General features: G+C 41.5%; 1 protein-coding gene across 4 annotated transcripts in view; it reads right to left on the bottom strand.

Moving 5' to 3' along the window:
* The window catches only part of mrtfab (myocardin related transcription factor Ab), a 47,921-nt gene that overhangs the window by 29,033 nt on the left and 1,476 nt on the right, over positions 1-17,412 (bottom strand). For 3 of the 4 annotated variants that reach the window (XM_015963667.3, XM_015963668.3, XM_015963669.3), the window contains exon 3: positions 16,250-16,435. In XM_015963667.3, the coding sequence (XP_015819153.2) occupies positions 16,250-16,421 (172 nt within the window). In that variant the 5' untranslated portion in view covers positions 16,422-16,435. Of the gene's footprint in view, positions 1-11,849; positions 12,104-16,249; positions 16,436-17,412 lie in introns of those variants that run through there. The other variant, XM_015963670.3, reaches the window with a different exon arrangement.

The raw sequence follows: 17,412 nt of genomic DNA, 5'->3' as shown, positions 1-17,412 counted from the left end.
GGACAACACCTTAAACAAACACTGTCTGCTACTACAATTACAGTCTCCTAGGAGTGTGAGATTTAAGTCCACCTGTGTTATGATTTAGTCAGGACAGGAAGCACAGGGACAACAAACACCCTCAAGGTTTAATTAGGGGCATGTCAGGACAGGAAAAGGGTGTATTTAATCTATTAGAAAAATTAAAATCAACATTTAAGTGTTCATCAAGTAATCTCTGTCAAACATAACAAGGAACAAAAACAAAGCTAAAAGAGGCTAAAACAAAACTTCATATTCTGTTAAAATGGTCCCTGAGGGTTTCTGAACTTATAAGTGGAAAAAGAAAGGCTTTTATTACAGAAAATGTGTTTTCTGTTGTAACTGATCAACACACACACACACACACACACACACACACACACACACACTCTCTCTCTAAACATTCAAACAAAACAAACACCTGTACAATAAACCAAAACATAGCAAGTGCCACCTACTGGTGGTCACAGGTCCCGATAGCAGCCTTTTTACAAACTTAACGTATTCAGATTTGGGATGTGTATTGGTGAAATTCTGGCGATACAATACGTATTACGATACAGGGGAGATGATGCAATATATCACGATATATTGCAATACATTCAGACGATATTGGCGATTTTTTTGACTAAATTTATTACAGGAAAATTCAATAAACAGTCCAAACTGATACTTAACATGTTTAACCATAACAGAGGGATTTACATTTCAATGGTAGAAACAAAACCCATTACACACTGCTGCCAACTAGTGGTCGGCATTTGAACTGTACCACAAGAAAAGAAAATACACAAATGTTTCCATGTAAATTCTTCCAAAAATTAGATACACGACTTTTGAATATCGATACATTTTTGCAAGAAAAAATATCACAATATATTGCGATATTGATATTTTCGATACACTGCTTTTGAATATCGATATAACATCGCTGGGGAAAATATCACGATATATTGCGATATCGATATTTTCGAAACACTACTTTTGAATATTGATATATCGTTGGGGGAAATATCACGATATATTGCCATAATTGACATTTTCTTACATCCCTAGTATTCAGACAGTCATCCAAAAATCCCACAAATTTATTTTGTCATTCATTTGAATGTAAAAAGCCCTAACAAATACAGGGCCAGTTTCACAGGGATGTATAATTCATCTCCAGTTAATCAGATAACTTTGCTTGTCTGACTGAAGCAGAATTGGACGGTTGGTGTTTATGGTTTTAGGGTTAGTAAAAATTTTCTCACTATTTATCAAGCTTCCCCTACGGATCAGCAGAACCTGAGTCCAGTTTATCTCACCGAGTGTCTGTTTGTGTGTAACCAAACTCACAACAGTCATTGGATTGACACAATATATTGTAAATTAATATGTGCTCAAAAAATATAATAGATTCAAGTGTAGTACTAAATGGAGCCGGTCTATCTCTGTACTTATTTGTCAGGACGGCTTTTCTGTGCAGTTAGAAAAAGGCTGCATGCACAGAAAACACAAAATGTGTTCCCGAAGAACGTTTCTGAATGCTGGATGTCCTCATGGACAGTTACGGTATCAGCCAACAGATGAGAGATTGTTTTAACCTTTAAAAGATAAAACAAGGTGCCGTCATTCAGGCATCAAGAACATTCCTGGAACATTGTTTAACCCCTGACAGTTATTTAAGTTTTCCTCTATCGTTCAAAGCATTTCCGAGAAAATGTAAAAGGAAAAGAAATCATCCACAACAGTTGGTGATTTCCACAGACTCAATAAAGCTTCTTCAGTAAGGTCCGATGTAATGATTAGCACTCTTCAGAGCTAAATGTCCTGAAACTGTCAGTGACTGTTTAGGATGACCTTTAACCCTCTCAGGCTCAAAATAAGTTTTGATAAAAGGACGAACAACTAAGTCCTTCAGGTACTTCTGAGTTAAAAATGCTCATGAAATACATATGTGGAGTAACCAGGTAGGTAGGTTTTAGCGTTGCAAATTTGCAACGCCTGCCTCCAGAGGGTTAAATGCTTTTGCAAAGGTACTTTTTACTTTAGATCACAAAAGGCCATGCTCCTCTAGAGATGTAAGAAATATAGATATAGCAATATATCATATTTGTTCCTGCGATATTATATCAAGGAAGGTTTTAACTTTGTTTTAATATGCTTACATAACAACCTGTATCAAAAATGGATGCATCATGCAATTTTCAACATCATGATCAATCTATAAAAATGATAAGAAACTAAAACATGTTGTAAATAACCTTAAAGAAACTGTCACCACGCAGAAATGTGCTCAAGTTTCTCCGGGATGTGATGGGTTCTGATAAGGTATCGCATCACTTAATCAGCAGGAAATATTTAAAGAATGAACTAACTAGAAGAGCCCAAAAGAAACCAACTTTGTGTCAGTTCACCACAGGTCAGACAAACCATTAGCATTCCAGGCTCAAGAGCAGAAAGTATTTTTTATTTTTTACTTTTGAAATGCCTCCCCAGGGAGGTGTTTCGGGCATGTCCTGCCGGCAGGAGGCCCCCGGGTCGACCCAGGACACGTTGGAGAGGTTAAATCTTCAATCTGGTCCGGGAACGCCTTGGAGTCCTGCCGGAGGAGCTGGTGGAGAAGGCCCGGGAGAGGACAGTCTGGAGCTCCCTAGTTGGGATGCTGCCCCCGCGACCCAGACCCAGATAAGCGGAGGAAGACGACGACGACTTTTGAAATGACTCCCTGGTCCCCCTGTCTGCTGTGGAATTCACCAACACTCCCTACGTTTAGCTGATGATCAACAGCGACATCAGACTAGGACTTCTCAGAAGCTATCTGTTAACATTCCTGAACTGCAAACAAAATCAGGTAAACTATTTGGATGTTATCAAGCACTGCTGATGTCACTGAAGACACTTGGGGGTCCATGGCAACATGTGTGCAATTACGTGGAGGGGATGTGGAAACCAGGACGAAATGTAAACAAGCCAACTGTGAAGCTGCACTTAATCACTTTCTGAAGTCCCTGTTTGTACTAAGAGGTAAATGGACTGCAGGAGGCTTGCACACCAACTCTCTCTTTAGAGATGAAGTCATTGCAAGTCTTTTTGGTACAGCAGATATACAGTCAGGCCCGTAAATATTGGGACATCGACACAATGCTAACATTTTTGGCTCTATACACCACCACAATGGATATCAGATGAAACAAACAAGATGTGCTTTAACTGCAGACCCTCAGCTTTTATTTAACAGTTTGCATATGTGCCTCTCACTTGTTAAGGGACCAAAAGTAATGGGACAGAATAAGAACCATAAATCAAACTTACACATTTCAATACTTGGTTGCAAATCCTTTACAGTTAATTACAGCCTGTACTTGTGCCAGTAGGACATGGATTCTTCCGGATATTTGGACAACATGCCTTAGATTGGATAACAGCAACATGACTCTACCCCTGACTTGCAAAGTGGATGTTTTATCTCTGCAAATAACACAAGTCTAGAGGTGTGTTTCTGTGTAATGAAGCTGTTAATGCTAACGGTTAGCTTCTACTAGCCGAACTGTTGTCAGGATTTTCAAATCCTAGAGTTTCACTGTCTATTTTCTATCAGCTAACGCAGGAGATGGGTGTAGGAGACTATTTTCAACTCAGTGATGGATTATAATCAGAAATAATCATTAAAAAAATGTCAGTGTACCACACCTTTAAATGTTTCAACAACTACAGTAAAACTACTATTAGGATTTACTTTGACTATTTCCAGGTGAGAGGGTGCGACCTAAAGTTAATGTTGAAGAAATTCATTAGAGACTCTTATTAATAAAGTCACAACTGGCGATTAGCCTGGCGGCCATCATGGAAGTAGAAGTAGTCAAACTAATTGTTTTAAGAGAAAAGCTCATAGGAAAAGCAACTTAAAAATAAAGCTGAATAAGAGAAGGACTGGTTGGTGTTTTCCCAGGGGGTGACAGCTCTGTTACATAATCCAAACATCTGAAAATCATTTTACTGTTAAAAACATCCTAACCTCTTGTTTTATTTAGAGAGAAACCAGGACTTTTCTACAACTGGTCTACTCCTAAACAAGAAGCTACATACATACATACATACATACATAGAGAGGATGAGTTCATGAATGAAGGTATTTTCTGTAAACTAAATCCTGTGCTAAAGAGTTTTACTCTGTGAAGTTTCCACACCTCTTCCTTCCTTCTCTTCTTTCTTCGTGGACATTTCGCAGTATGCACAATTGTCTGAACTTGTGTTCTCATGGACTTGTGAAACGTCATCAACGTTGGCCTAAGTACCGTTCCAATCCTAAGTGCGTATGAAGAACGCTCAAAGTTTCTGGATGTTTTCTTGCTCCGGCCATTGTATCGAGGATGCATCAACGCATTCTTCTGCAAACCCCAAACAGAAAAGGCCTTATATCTCACAACTGTAGTGTTTTATATAAAAAAAAAGATTAAGTCTAAATAAATAAATAAAAAGGTGGTCTGTTGTATAAAATTGAGTGTAACCTGTAAATTTTGCTGTGTTTTTTTCTGACAATACCACAAAAGCAAATAAGCTGGTATTTTATCAGTTTTGATCAAAAGTGGACCAAATCTTATACAAAATAAATGTTTTGATTTTTATTTTGTTATTTAAAGGATAAACTAGAATTTTTATTTTCATTTTCATAGTAAAATTTTCATTGTTTAACCGTAGAATAAAGAAAACATACTTTCTGCTGTACTTGCCAAGAACGTCCAACGTACGTTGGCATTGAGAAACGGCCTATATCTCCTCTTTCTGATACTGCAGAGTGTAGCATCTAATAAAAGCCTGCCTGTTAATTTGCCTGAGTGTCAGGTTTTTATTATACTCAGCCCAATCGGGTCACAGCTTTCTATTTTTTAATACAAGTAACTTGTAGTTGCAAAATCAAGAACACATATTACGTTACATGAGAAATAAAGGGTTTAAAAGGATGAGTTCTCACAATTCAGTCTTTTTGCCTTGTTTGCTCATTTCTTAATGAACACAAAAAACTAAACTAAACCCTCTAGTTCAAATTCAGTTAAGACCAATTAGCACGTTAGGAAGATTCAGAATCAGACACCTGTCGTCATACAGAAGTCACATCAGTTTATCCAATCAGATAAAAGGACAAGGCAAAGTCTAGCCTGCAGCTTTGAGTTTTACTGCTGCTGTTGCAACTGTGGATCTCCAGGCTTCCGTCTGAGTCACCCTAACAAAACCGACCTCATCGGCCAACTTAGAGTGTGCCACATTCGCTGCTGGCATGTGAGTCAACAGCTAAAGGTTGTTCTATTATTCATAAACACCAGAGCAAAGCAGAGGCAGAGACTAGGTGAATTAGACTGAGTAGAGGATACATAACCTGTGTTTGTGTGGCTGAGGGTTTCCACAGTCGTAGATTTGCACCTGTGGCAGCAGGGACGAGTGCAACAACTGAAACCATCACTCACACATTTGTAAAAGCTGACATTTTGAACAGGACGATGCTGTGGTTTTAGGTTTATGCATAAACACTGAAGCGTCTTCCTTACTATTCTGGTCACAATTATCCTGATACGCTTGGCCATCCTCACACCCTGCAGCTTTTAGGCAAAATGTTCAAATTATACATCGAAACATGAGGTTCCATCAGGTTCTGGTCTATTTTAGACAGTGTTGACGAAAGAAAAAAAAATAGACAACAATGAGACTGTGGTGTAACAGGTGAAAACTCCACCCCATTTGGAGCTGAGGTGGACTTCACTGTGGAGAAATTACACAAAGTCTAAACTGGTTACAGGAAGCTGGACTTCACATGACTGAATATTACTCTTTAGTACACAAACTATACATCAAAATGGGGTATTTTTGTCTATTTTCCCTCTAATATGCCAGTTTTCTCATGAACCCTTAGTCAGGAAATCTAGGCCATCCGTTGCAGTAGCTATGCAGGTCGATCTAGTCACCTGAGCAGGTCTACCATTAGCTTGAACAACATTTAAGCCAGGCCAGTCACAGTGCTCTATGTTTGTAGAGAGGTCTTGGGCGGGCTTAGCGCCAAAGTTGGAATGGATATTAATTACAAAGTTTGAGTCGGGTCAGGAATGGTGCTCATTTGAAACAGCTTTGACAACTTTGGACAATTTAGACTTGGGCTTTTCAGATAGAAGTACTTAAGTCCTTTATTTGAATAAGAATGCATTCTTCTTCTTCAATGGTGTATAGTAGACTACACCATTGACTGATTTCTGTAGCAATGAGTACATCACATTGTTTGTTGCTCTGATTGATCCTAGAACTGTTCAATACATACGGAGACAGTTTGAAAGACAACCATAGACTCCGGCCCTTGACTGAGCTCTGTCTATGGGTCGTGGTCATCACATATATTCACATATACTGTATAAGATTTCTTGCCAGGCTAATAAACCCTCCCAGGGTTTCAGGACTTATAGAATTTAAAACATATTTAGAAAGTTTTTTTTCATTATAACTCGTATCTTTACACAAAACGCTGTGGACAAACAAACATTCACGTGTGTGACCAACAGGTCCTCCTAACATCAATGCTCTCCAGGTTTGTAGTTACTCCTTTTACTTTTCAACAATAACCCTGCTTTCATCCGTTTGGGGGTCTGTCTCACAGGTGCTGTAAAAATGTGAAATAGTGAATGTTGCCGTTTCCTTAGGCCTAAATGTAATGTTGCTGTGTCAGCCCTTACAAGGACATTTAACCACATTTGCACTCTTAAACGTTTGTTCAGACATTTTCTAGTTCATTTTAAAACATCGACATAAATACTGGACAATTTGTTTCCATAGGCTCCAATAATAAGTTTTTAAGCCAAAATGGGAGGTGGCCACCACCGCCATTTTGACCGTGTCACAGGTTCCATCACACCCAGACAATTCCCAAAAGAAAAAGACGTGGAGCTGAGGGTGGGGCTGTAAGGCTAGGATCAAATGACGACACCCGTCGAACTAATCCGATGTAGCTACAAGCTAACCCAAAGCTAATGCCGAGGTGGGAGCTAAGCTAATGGAGGTACCTACCTAGCTAAAACCGGAGTTAACTGTGCATAACACTGGAGCTTCTGAGTAAGAGATGCGCTGAGCTGACCGCTGGGTAAAACCGGGAGGAACACAGAGGTCTCCCGAGAGCTCCACAAGCCGGCAGCCCGCGCAGCAGACAAGCGCTGCAGCGGTCACAGATGCGCCGAGCTGCCGCTGAGGGGAGGGAACCATATTATAACTTGGCTTCTGAATGTCCTAGAGAGATCAGGTTTGTTTTAGTGTACTCCAATCAACAGCCCCTACAACCACAAAAAGGAATGGAGTCATTAGCACTTATGGTTTTTAAATGGCACCCAGAATTATGTTGCACGAAGCACAATTTCACATCATTCTGGGTCCATTTGTGTGAAAACAAGGTCCAATCAGGCTGAAACGCTACAAGAAGGTAGAATCTATTGAGTTGTAAGTGATCTGAACGTTTCAAGATGATCGCACATTCCTATAGGGGGTAAAACCATGTCCCAAAGGTCACCGGGCCTGGTGTCACTTTAAAGAAGTAGTCCAGTTACACATGTGTGGGCTTATAACTTGGCTTCTGAATGTCCTAGAGAGATCAGGTTTGTTTTAGTGTACTCCAATCAACAGCCCCTACAACCACAAAAAGGAATGGAGTCATTAGCACTTATGGTTTTTAAATGGCACCCAGAATTATGTTGCACAAAGCACAATTTCACATCATTCTGGGTTCATTTGTGTGAAAACAAGGTCCAATCAGGCTAGTCGGAACCCAGCTCCACCAACATGTTATATTTCAACCCATTTTCTAAAGTGCAGCATTATGTTAAATGCACTGGGTTTTACCCTATTACATTTAAATTTCATGGTTAAACAGTACATGTTAAAATCTAAGCTCAGCTAGCGCAAGAGCAGCAGTGACCTAAAATACATAAATATAATTTTACTTACCGAAAAAAAATGAAGTGGAGACTCCTTGGACGCTCTATTAGTGCAATTAATGCCACAGCAAGTCATTTTGTCCAACAATTGCACAAAAATATCCAAAAATAACACAAATGGCACAACCAATGGTCTAAGTTGAGAGACTGAAAATCACGGAACAGTTTATAGGCGAGGCCGAGGCTCAGGCTGAGGCCTTTTCCCGGAGCTAGCTCTGTGGTCACGTGGGTCTGATGCTCATTAATTATTCAGAATTTTAGGCTTTTAATACACTTAAACAGAAGAGTGGGGAAAAAATTCTCCCCCCTCAGAGTTGTCATGAGTGTAAACTAGATAATTTAAACCAAAAACATGTTTTGGTACCAGGCTGTAAACATGTTTATTTCTGCTGTGAAATTGGTATTTTTAACATGGGAGTCAATGTGGATTTGCTTGCTTCTGACACCAGCCCCTAGTGGATGAGGGTGGAACTGCCATTTTTGTCACTTCCGTGTTGGTTTCACTTTCATACCAGTAATATGGGGGCTTGTTTTAAAACATGCTGAAGCCCAGCATCAATCATAAATGTTTGTATTTTTAAATTAACAGCTGCAGTACCTGAATTACATGATGAAACATCTCCAAATGAGACGCTGCATGTTTAAATCTGTATGCAGCCTGACATCCGTCTGTGCAAGTGTTCTTAAAAGGCTTGCCAATAGTAGGAAACTGATTCATTCTGCTGAGAAAAATGTTCATCAGTGCTTATGTTCCTGCTCCAAGGCTGCTCTTTCAGACTGAAATGCACACACACACACACACACACAAACACACACACACACACGCCACAAGAGTGGGCATGTACCTGTGGGTGTGCAAGTAGCGTGTTCCTGTTGCTATGAGCAGACCTGCAGAGCTGATAAAGTGCTTTTCTTTAGCTTTAGGCAACAGATCTGACTGAGGCTGCCTGGCTACGCTGCCTGACTTCTCATTATCTTACAGGAATTTACTGGATCACAAATCAAACATGCGAGTGTGTTGGTGCTTGCAGAAATACCGACTGCCAGAACATATTGTGAAAATGGACACTTACCAAGTGTTGCATGTTCAGGTGCTGACAGTGACACGAGGCGTGAAGTGTGGGCGATCTAAAGCTCTGATTGGTTAAGTGTGGTCTGAAGGTGACGGTCCGTTTATCAGATGGGAGTTTTAATTAAACATAAACTTGATTTATGTTTGTGCTTGAAAGCTGTTGCTGTAACAACGTTAGACTTTACAGGAATGTAGAGAAACATCAAATCAATGACTTCATAATAAAAGTTCGGTTGTAGTGAAGATTGGCAGCTAGACTCTGATGACTGCAGTTGTTTGCATTAACTTACAACTTGTTCTAAAATCAGTTTTTACAGTGTGTGTTTTAGATGTGCAATACTCTTTTCTTTAATATCTAATCTCTTTCACTTTCTTGCCTCCTATCCATGCTGTGATCTTATCCACGCCCCACCACTCCTCCTCCTGGTCTGACTCAAGTGCTTGTGGGCCTCTGTTGCAGGCCTGGCAGCCTCCCAGTTTGTTACATAACAGGACCATCAGTTCCCTGAATCACTGCAGGGCTGAACTGGCCTCGCTCAGCCGGGCTGCATATCTAGCAACCAACAGGACCAGCTCCTTGAAGCATGTGTTAAAATCACATCAGCATTCATTGCTAGAAGCAAATGTATCATTTCTGCTACCTGTCAAACAAACTTTTGTGTGAATGAGTCAACATCAGCTGTGGCTTCTTTACTTGTCATTAATATGCAGCCGTGGGGATGGAGTGATCTCTATGTTTTAATCAGCAAACCATTTATAATCCAAAACCTCTCTGATGGAATTTCAGCAGCGACACAAACAGAAAAGGTGAACTTCCCCAGTAGGAATGTTTATGAAAGCATGAAGCTCGTCTGCTTCAGGAGTCAGCCACAACAAGGTTAACCTAAAAACCATCAAACGCTGGGCTGCAAAATATTGGGAAGTGTGATTGTGATGTTATTGTTTAAGATGATCATTTATGTAATGAACCAATGTTCTCCTCACTTTAACTGCAGCAGCAACAGATGTCATTCACCTACACGCACATTCACATGCGGGGGTACTGAGCTACATCGTAGCCACAGCTGCCTTGGGTGCACTGACAGAAGAGAGGCTGTCGAGCACAGGCGCCACCGGTCTCTCTGACCACCACCAACAGGCAAGGAGGGTTAGGTGTCCTGCCCAAGGACACAACGGCAGTAACAGACTGAGCAGGGATCGATCCTGCTACCCTTTGGTTACAAGGTGGGTATTTTACTACCCTGCCACTGTCACTGAAGATGAACGTTTAGCAAGTTATGCAAACCTACTGTTATTGAAGGGAGCTGATATTAGAGTGTGCCTTTAAAACCAGATAAATAACAGCTTATGTTGAGAAACGATTACCTTAGCGCCAACCTGGTTTGCCCACCACTCAGAATGTGTTATGAATGAGTCTCTGCTAATAAAAACCAAAGTTTAGCTCCAAACAGAGTAGGGATGTAAGAAAATACAGATATGGTAATATATCGTGATTTTTTTTCCAGCAATATTATATCGATATTTAAAAACCGTGTATTTAATTTTTGGGAGAATTTACATGCAAACATTTGTTTATTTTCTTTTCTTTTGGTGCAATTCAATCGCAGACCACTAGTTGGCAGCAGTGTGCAATGGGTTTTGTTTCTACCACTGAAATGTAAATCTCTCTATTATGGTTCAGATACCTCATGTTAAACATGTTACACATCAGTTTGGACTGTTTATTGAATTTTCCTACAACAAATTCAGTCTAAAAAAATCACCAATATCATCTGAATGTATCGCCATGCATCGTGATATATCGTATCGTCTCGCCAAAATTTTACCAATTCACATCCCTACAACTGAGTGTAGTCGTTCTTGTGTCTGCTAAGGACAGCTGCCTGTGAAGGATCACCAGAATTGGGTCGACTCCAGAAGTTACTCAGCTGTACATGTATGTGCAGCATTTTCTCTGAAAGCGTCATTGAACTTTAACATGCACACAGACAGACGGGTAGGGGGAAAACATGGCAGCGGATGGCCAGAACCATAAAAATCAGTTAGCTTCAATCTGATGTTCATGAACAGGTCAGTGAAGAGGAGTTTGCAAATAGAATGAATCAAAACTGTACGAGTAATTTTTCTTTAAATACTAGAGCCCACGGGTCTTAAAAACACGTCTAAACGCTGCAGCAACTCCTGGTCCTTCCAGAAGGTTCAGTAGCGATATTAACTGCTGTGGTTTTGGCCAAGACGCATCCAAACGTCATAATTAAAATGTAATTACTGCTAGTTTTTTCTGCCACATATTTCTGATTTTCAAAGCCCGATCTCATCCCAGTGGTTGTAGATGTTGTAATTCTGGAACAGTCTGTTCTGACGGGGTCATTTCCATTTCAATCTGGAGCAGAGTCTGACGCTTCTAACCCAGTTTCGCCCAGCTCCAGGCCTGTGTTGCGTCTCCCTTCCCATCTTTCTGCTAATCTCCAGCTCTACCTGGAGCCGGTCCCAGCTCCTGTCTTTATTCAAGTGTTAAACTGGAAAGACGAGTGACAGCCACTGAGAGTCAGGAGCTGCCTTCGTAAAAACAGCATCCTTTAGCGTGTCTACACCCCCATCCCTCTACATTATACTTTAGAGGAAAAAGGTCAGCTTGGCCTCAGAGGGCCACCTGTTTCCTCTGCCCCGACGACACTCGTTCGTGTTATAACAGGTTTTATTCTTCCTTTTTAACCTCAAGTACGATCAACAGCAGCACAAAATCATGGAAATCTCATTTAGTGTTTGAATAGATTCTCCTCCAATAGAAAGAGTCCTCACAAGTTCACCTGACAGGATGGTCATGTCCCGCTGCACCATGCTGAAGGAATCTTCATCTCCCCGACATCCTGAAGGACTCAGGCTCGCCAAGCAGCAGTAAACAGGGTGCTCGAGCACAACCAGCTGCAGAAAAGCTCAGAAGAAGTTTTCCACCAACCAGCAGCTGGTATTCCATCGGTAGTGCAGCGCCTCACACCCTCCTGTCCACACTGAGTCTACAAGTGTGTGCCTGTCCCGGCAAAAAGGGTGTGTGCCCTAACCCTTGGGTAACAACAAGGTCCACCCATTGGTTCCAGTCTCTTATTGTGGTTCCACCTTCGTTCCCTCCTGCTACCATGAACCAACTTGACTTAAAAAACAAACAGAAAAAAATGAATTTCTCTTCCCTTTTAGCTAATTTAGACGTTTTAAAAAGTCCCTCACGAACAACAAACACACCTCCTTGTTTTCTTGCTTTCCATTTTCCCTCTGCTCCCTCTGAGAAGTTATGCAATGCTGCCATTTCAGACATGACCTCCCCCTCCTTGCAACTCCTCCGTCCTCCTCCTCCTCCTGCTGCTGCTGCTCCAACAGCCCGGACTCCTACAATCAAGACAGGCTTCTCTGCTTTAAAGTTTTCCTTTGAATTAGCTCAAGTGCGTTATCAATTATTGTTTCCCAACAATGACCCAGAGGCAAGTTTGTAACCAGGAAGACGGGAACTGTAAAGGACTTCCCAGACTAGTCCGGTTACATCTTGAGACAAAGAGCTGGGACCCTGCAGACATCTGTCTCTAATTCTAATGGTGAAAACGTCACCTCTCCATGTGCACATGCAGATTTATGTTGGTTTTAACGACAAGTCCTCAAGTACTCTAGGGAGGGGGCAAATACCATATAACGGTATCAGACATGAAGCTTAACTATGCGGATACCCAGTTGTGTTTTAGGAATTTAAACAGATGCACGGGAATGACACATGCACATCAGAGACGTTCTCCTGCAGCGGAGCTGTCAGAGAGGACTTTAATGCTACATTAGTTGCAGCCGATCCTGCACCAACATGTCTTGTGTGAGTGGCAGAGTAAAGTGTCAGGAATAGACCAACAAGAGCAGAGATTGTTTAAGTGTGGGAGTGGTGGCCCGAGGCTGCAAGAGTGTGTGTCTGTGTGTGAGGAAGATCTGAGTCCTATGACAAGCAGTCGCCCAGTTACACATTTCTGAGCGATGGAAATGTCACCTGAGGTCATATAAACTTTTGCTGCACATGTATCCTTCAGTGCACGCGCGTGCATGTGTGTGTGCGTGTGTAAGTATTAATTACACTACCCTGGCTGCTCTCTGATCTCTCTGACAGTGTGTGATTGTGACTTGGTGAATCATTCATTATTGTTTTACTAAAATTAAAAAGGCAGTGGTGGTCAGACTTGTTTCATTTCAGGTTTTAAGGGCTTCGGTTTCATCTCATCAAAAATATCAGGTCTTAAAAAGCGAAAGTGATTGAATAAGTACAGAAATCAGTAGTGTGTTCCAGAAAGTGTGTGAAAGCAGAGTAAACTAAATTCAGTTCCAGGGAGAGGTGTACAGGTGAAACTCCAAAAATGTGAATATCATGAAAAAGTTGAACACAGGAGACTGTTTTACTAACATGAATTAAGTTGTGTTCATAAACTAGACGATATTAACGGCTGCTTGGACATGTTGCGTTGAGACCACACAGATGATGCTGAACATTAGCCATCACACCTCCAGAGGTAAAGGAATCTCTGAGCCTTTCACCATAGTTACAGACTTTGTAAACTTAAAGTAGGGGTGGGTAATTTAAACTACATAAGGTAGAAACGATATAAAATTGGGTAATAATAGAGTTTTTGGCTATATCGCAATACCGTGATATCGCGATAACACATGACATCACTAAGATGTGCACCCTGCTGACATTGGGGCAACAGAACGGCAGTGACTGCAAGCATGGAGTGGGCGGAGTGGCATATGCTTGCCACATGAGGATATTTAAAAGCATGTTATTTTAACATAAACAAACAGAGGAAAAAAATGTTGCAATATATATCGTTACCGCACATGCTTCAGATTATATCGCAATATAGATTTGAGGCCATATCGCCCAGCCCTAACTTAAAGTCTCTTCAGAAGTAATGGACTGGGCGGGCTCTTATTCCTAGTTTCACCTTCAATCAGCTCAGTAACAACCTCCAGCCCCACACATCACATGTCACACAAGCCAGACTAACGTAGGCCTCTAAGTCTAAGCTGAGAACTACTCAATATCATTTAAGTCTGTATTTGTTATGTTGTTTTACACATTATTGTAGTCTACAAATAAGTGACTTATCACTAAAATACACTGACCAGCCAAAAGCAGTCGCCAGCTATTTCACTAAGTAAATAAGTAAATAGGTAGGTAGGAGCCCCTATTGGACACGGGCGATCATCTTTCAGCTGCAACAAGTTATTTAACCCCAGCTGGTGCACTGAGTTTCTTCTCGTTTCTTAAACAACCACGTGGAAAGACACATCTGGTGGTTGTGGTAAAGATGTTAGTCTGTGTGAGAAGGGTCAGATAGTTGGCATCAAGCAGAGAAAACATCTAAGGAGATGCAGAAATGACTAAAACTGGGTTAAGAACTGTCCAACACATTATTAAAACCTGGTCTGATGAGTCCAGATGGACTCTGTTCCAGACTGTTGGTGCATCAGGATAAGAAGAGAGGCCGATAAAGTGATGCACCCATCATGTCTAGTGCCTACTGTACAAGCCTGTGGGGGCAGTGCTATGATCTGGGGTTGCTGCAGTTGGTCAGATCTAGGTTCAGCAACAGGATGTTCTCCAAGATTGAGGTCTGCTGACTACCTGAATATGCTGAATGACCAGGTTATTCCATCTTCCTGATGGCACGGTCATATTCCAGGATGACAATGCCAGGATGCATCAGGCTCAGAAACTGAAAGAGTGGTTCAGGGAGCATGAGACACCATTTTCACACATGGATTGACCACCACAGAGTCCAGACCTTAACTCCACTGAGAATCTTTGGGATGTGCTGGAGAAGGCTTTGTGCAGCGGTCAGACTCTACCATCATCAATGCAAGATCTTGGTGAAACATTAATGCAACACTGGATGGAAACAAATCTGGTGGTGCTGCAGAGGCTTATCGAAACAACGCCACAGAGAATGTGTGTCGTAATCAAAGCTAAAGGCGGTCCAACAAAATATTAGAGTGTGTGAATTTTTGGGTGGTGTCTTCGTTTTTGGCTGGGCTGTGTAATACAATAGTGTTCAATAAAAATGTACCACCATTTAACACGTGTGATTACACCTTTAGTCTCCATTCCTCAGTGGGTCCAAGTCCACTTTTGTCCTGATGAATTAAACTTAAATACTTTTATTTAATCCACAACTTTTCCCTCTTTTATTCTACAACTGGAAGTGCAGATAAATGCTACATCAGAGAAGTCATGCTTTCAAAATTTTACTCCGCCAATAATTTTCTCCCATGCAGCCTCGCCTCATTTTGCTGAACCTCCAGTTTCAGGAGAACCTCGCAGACACAACAACCCCAGAGGATAGCAAGTTTTGGCTTAATAAATTATCCCAGTTTGTTTAAGGACAAAGACTCCAAGTAACCAACTTGTTCAACAAGGGATCACTTGGAAGCTTTTGGAAATCGTCGGAGTGATTGACTCCAACTAAAACCGTAAACCAAGCTGACTCAACTGTTCCACCATGATTCAGAGCAAAGGAAGCTGAAACCTCTGAGCGTAGCCATCTCCAGACACAAAACAGACGTACTGAGTGTTGAGTGCACCACATAAACATGAAGCACACATTAATCTGCTGTAGCAGGAGGTCCGCGCAGAGAAGCAAGCCAAGTAGGCGGAGGAGCTTCTCCATGCCCAGCTCTCTCTGGACTTTAATACACACTCCTAGTTTCACCTCAGCACTTAAACCTCTGTCTCACTGCTCTGAGGATGCTCTGGGAAAACGGTGGAAATCCTTATTGGCACATAAAGAAAATGCATGCATGCATGCACACATCTGACATTAGACGTCTCTGGAAGAGTTTTCTCCCTTTTTCAGGCATTTCTTCACACAAAGTGAACATCTGCAGCACAAAAGCAACTTAAAAAAAACACACCTGCTGATTTGATGTTTTTGTTTGTTTTCACCTGTGTGTCCAAGTCAGACGCCGGCTTTACATTCGCTGCATGCAAATTAGGTTTCTTTTGGAGGACACCGCTTCCATTCATATTACGGCGTGGGAGAATGAAACGTGGATGCTCCAAGTGAGAATACAGCCGAAGCTGAATGTTGTTGCTAACGATAAACTGGTCTTCTTGAACATTTATCCAGATGCTACAGACTAAAGCATGTCCCAGAGTAAAGTTCTGCGTGCACCATGGTCTCACCGTTCTTGCGTTCCTGAAGAGGCAGAAGATTGGGAGCTGGCTGAAGCGACAGCTCCTGAAGCTCGTTGGTCACGGCCTCGCTCTGGGGACTCGGGGCCGAACCGGACGTCTCTGAAACCTCCATGATGCCAGGAATCGCCTCCTCCCCTCTGACAGAGTCTATTGTTGCCATGGTAACAGAATGACCTGGGAAAACGACATACAACAAAGTGTGATTAATAAATCTGGATACAAAGACGTACTTTTAGGCCTTTTGAGCATCTTTATTTTTCAGTTTGTCAAATAAAATCTGTGTTTTTAAATAAAAGCTGTAAGTTCCCATAAGTTACTACACATCCAAACCATTAAAGCACGAGCTAGGAGCAACAATCGGGACTTAAAGAGACAGACAATGGTAGAACAGGGCCATTGACAGGCTTTGACATGCCATAAAACTGGTTTATTGGAAACGGAGCCCAGTTCTTGCACTCCGTCGCACAAACAACTCAGGGAAGAGCAGGAATGTAGAGCTAAAGGCTAAAGATTAGATCAGCCAAGAACTAGAAGGTTTGAGCTTTTACGATCGTTGCTGTAGCAGCTGTTTCAGAAAAGACACTTTTAGGTTCCCCCCTTCTACTTCTTTACAACTTTTGTGCCACTTCTAAATGCTGATGATGGAGTTATTTCAAGAGGGTGGATGGAGAAGAGCTAGAGGCAAAGATTTTAAAACGCTCCAACAGGACAGCTCTGCCTCCACATGCCGTTAATGTGGGGCTACGAAACACTTTGTGTAACGGATTATCTGTCTGTACTGCTCCTCTGAGATAAGCAGCCAGAACTCTGTTTGTTGATTTCTCTCTTGAGCCGTCTGCTGAAACAGGTTTTATAGTTCTGGGAGCTCTGACTGACATCAGTGAGGAAGATCACCTGGCTGCCACTCGAAGTCACCAGCAAAAACACATCTTTCAGTCACAGTGGGTGTTGAAAGGTTGCAAATTTTGCAGGAGAAAATGTAAACAAATGTTTAAAAATAGAAATCTGAAATGGTCTGATCCGATTAATTCAACTGAATTCAGTTTATTTATAAGGTGCCAAATAATGACAAGAGTCGTCTCAAGGCTCATTAAGCCAATCAGTAAAAGATTTCCTATATAAGGAACCCAGCAGATCACATCGAGTCACTG

Source organism: Nothobranchius furzeri, chromosome 16 (genome assembly GCF_043380555.1).
Source record: "Nothobranchius furzeri strain GRZ-AD chromosome 16, NfurGRZ-RIMD1, whole genome shotgun sequence".
In the NCBI taxonomy this organism is placed as follows: Eukaryota; Metazoa; Chordata; class Actinopteri; order Cyprinodontiformes; family Nothobranchiidae; genus Nothobranchius; species Nothobranchius furzeri.
This window is presented reverse-complemented; position numbering and strand designations above follow the sequence as displayed.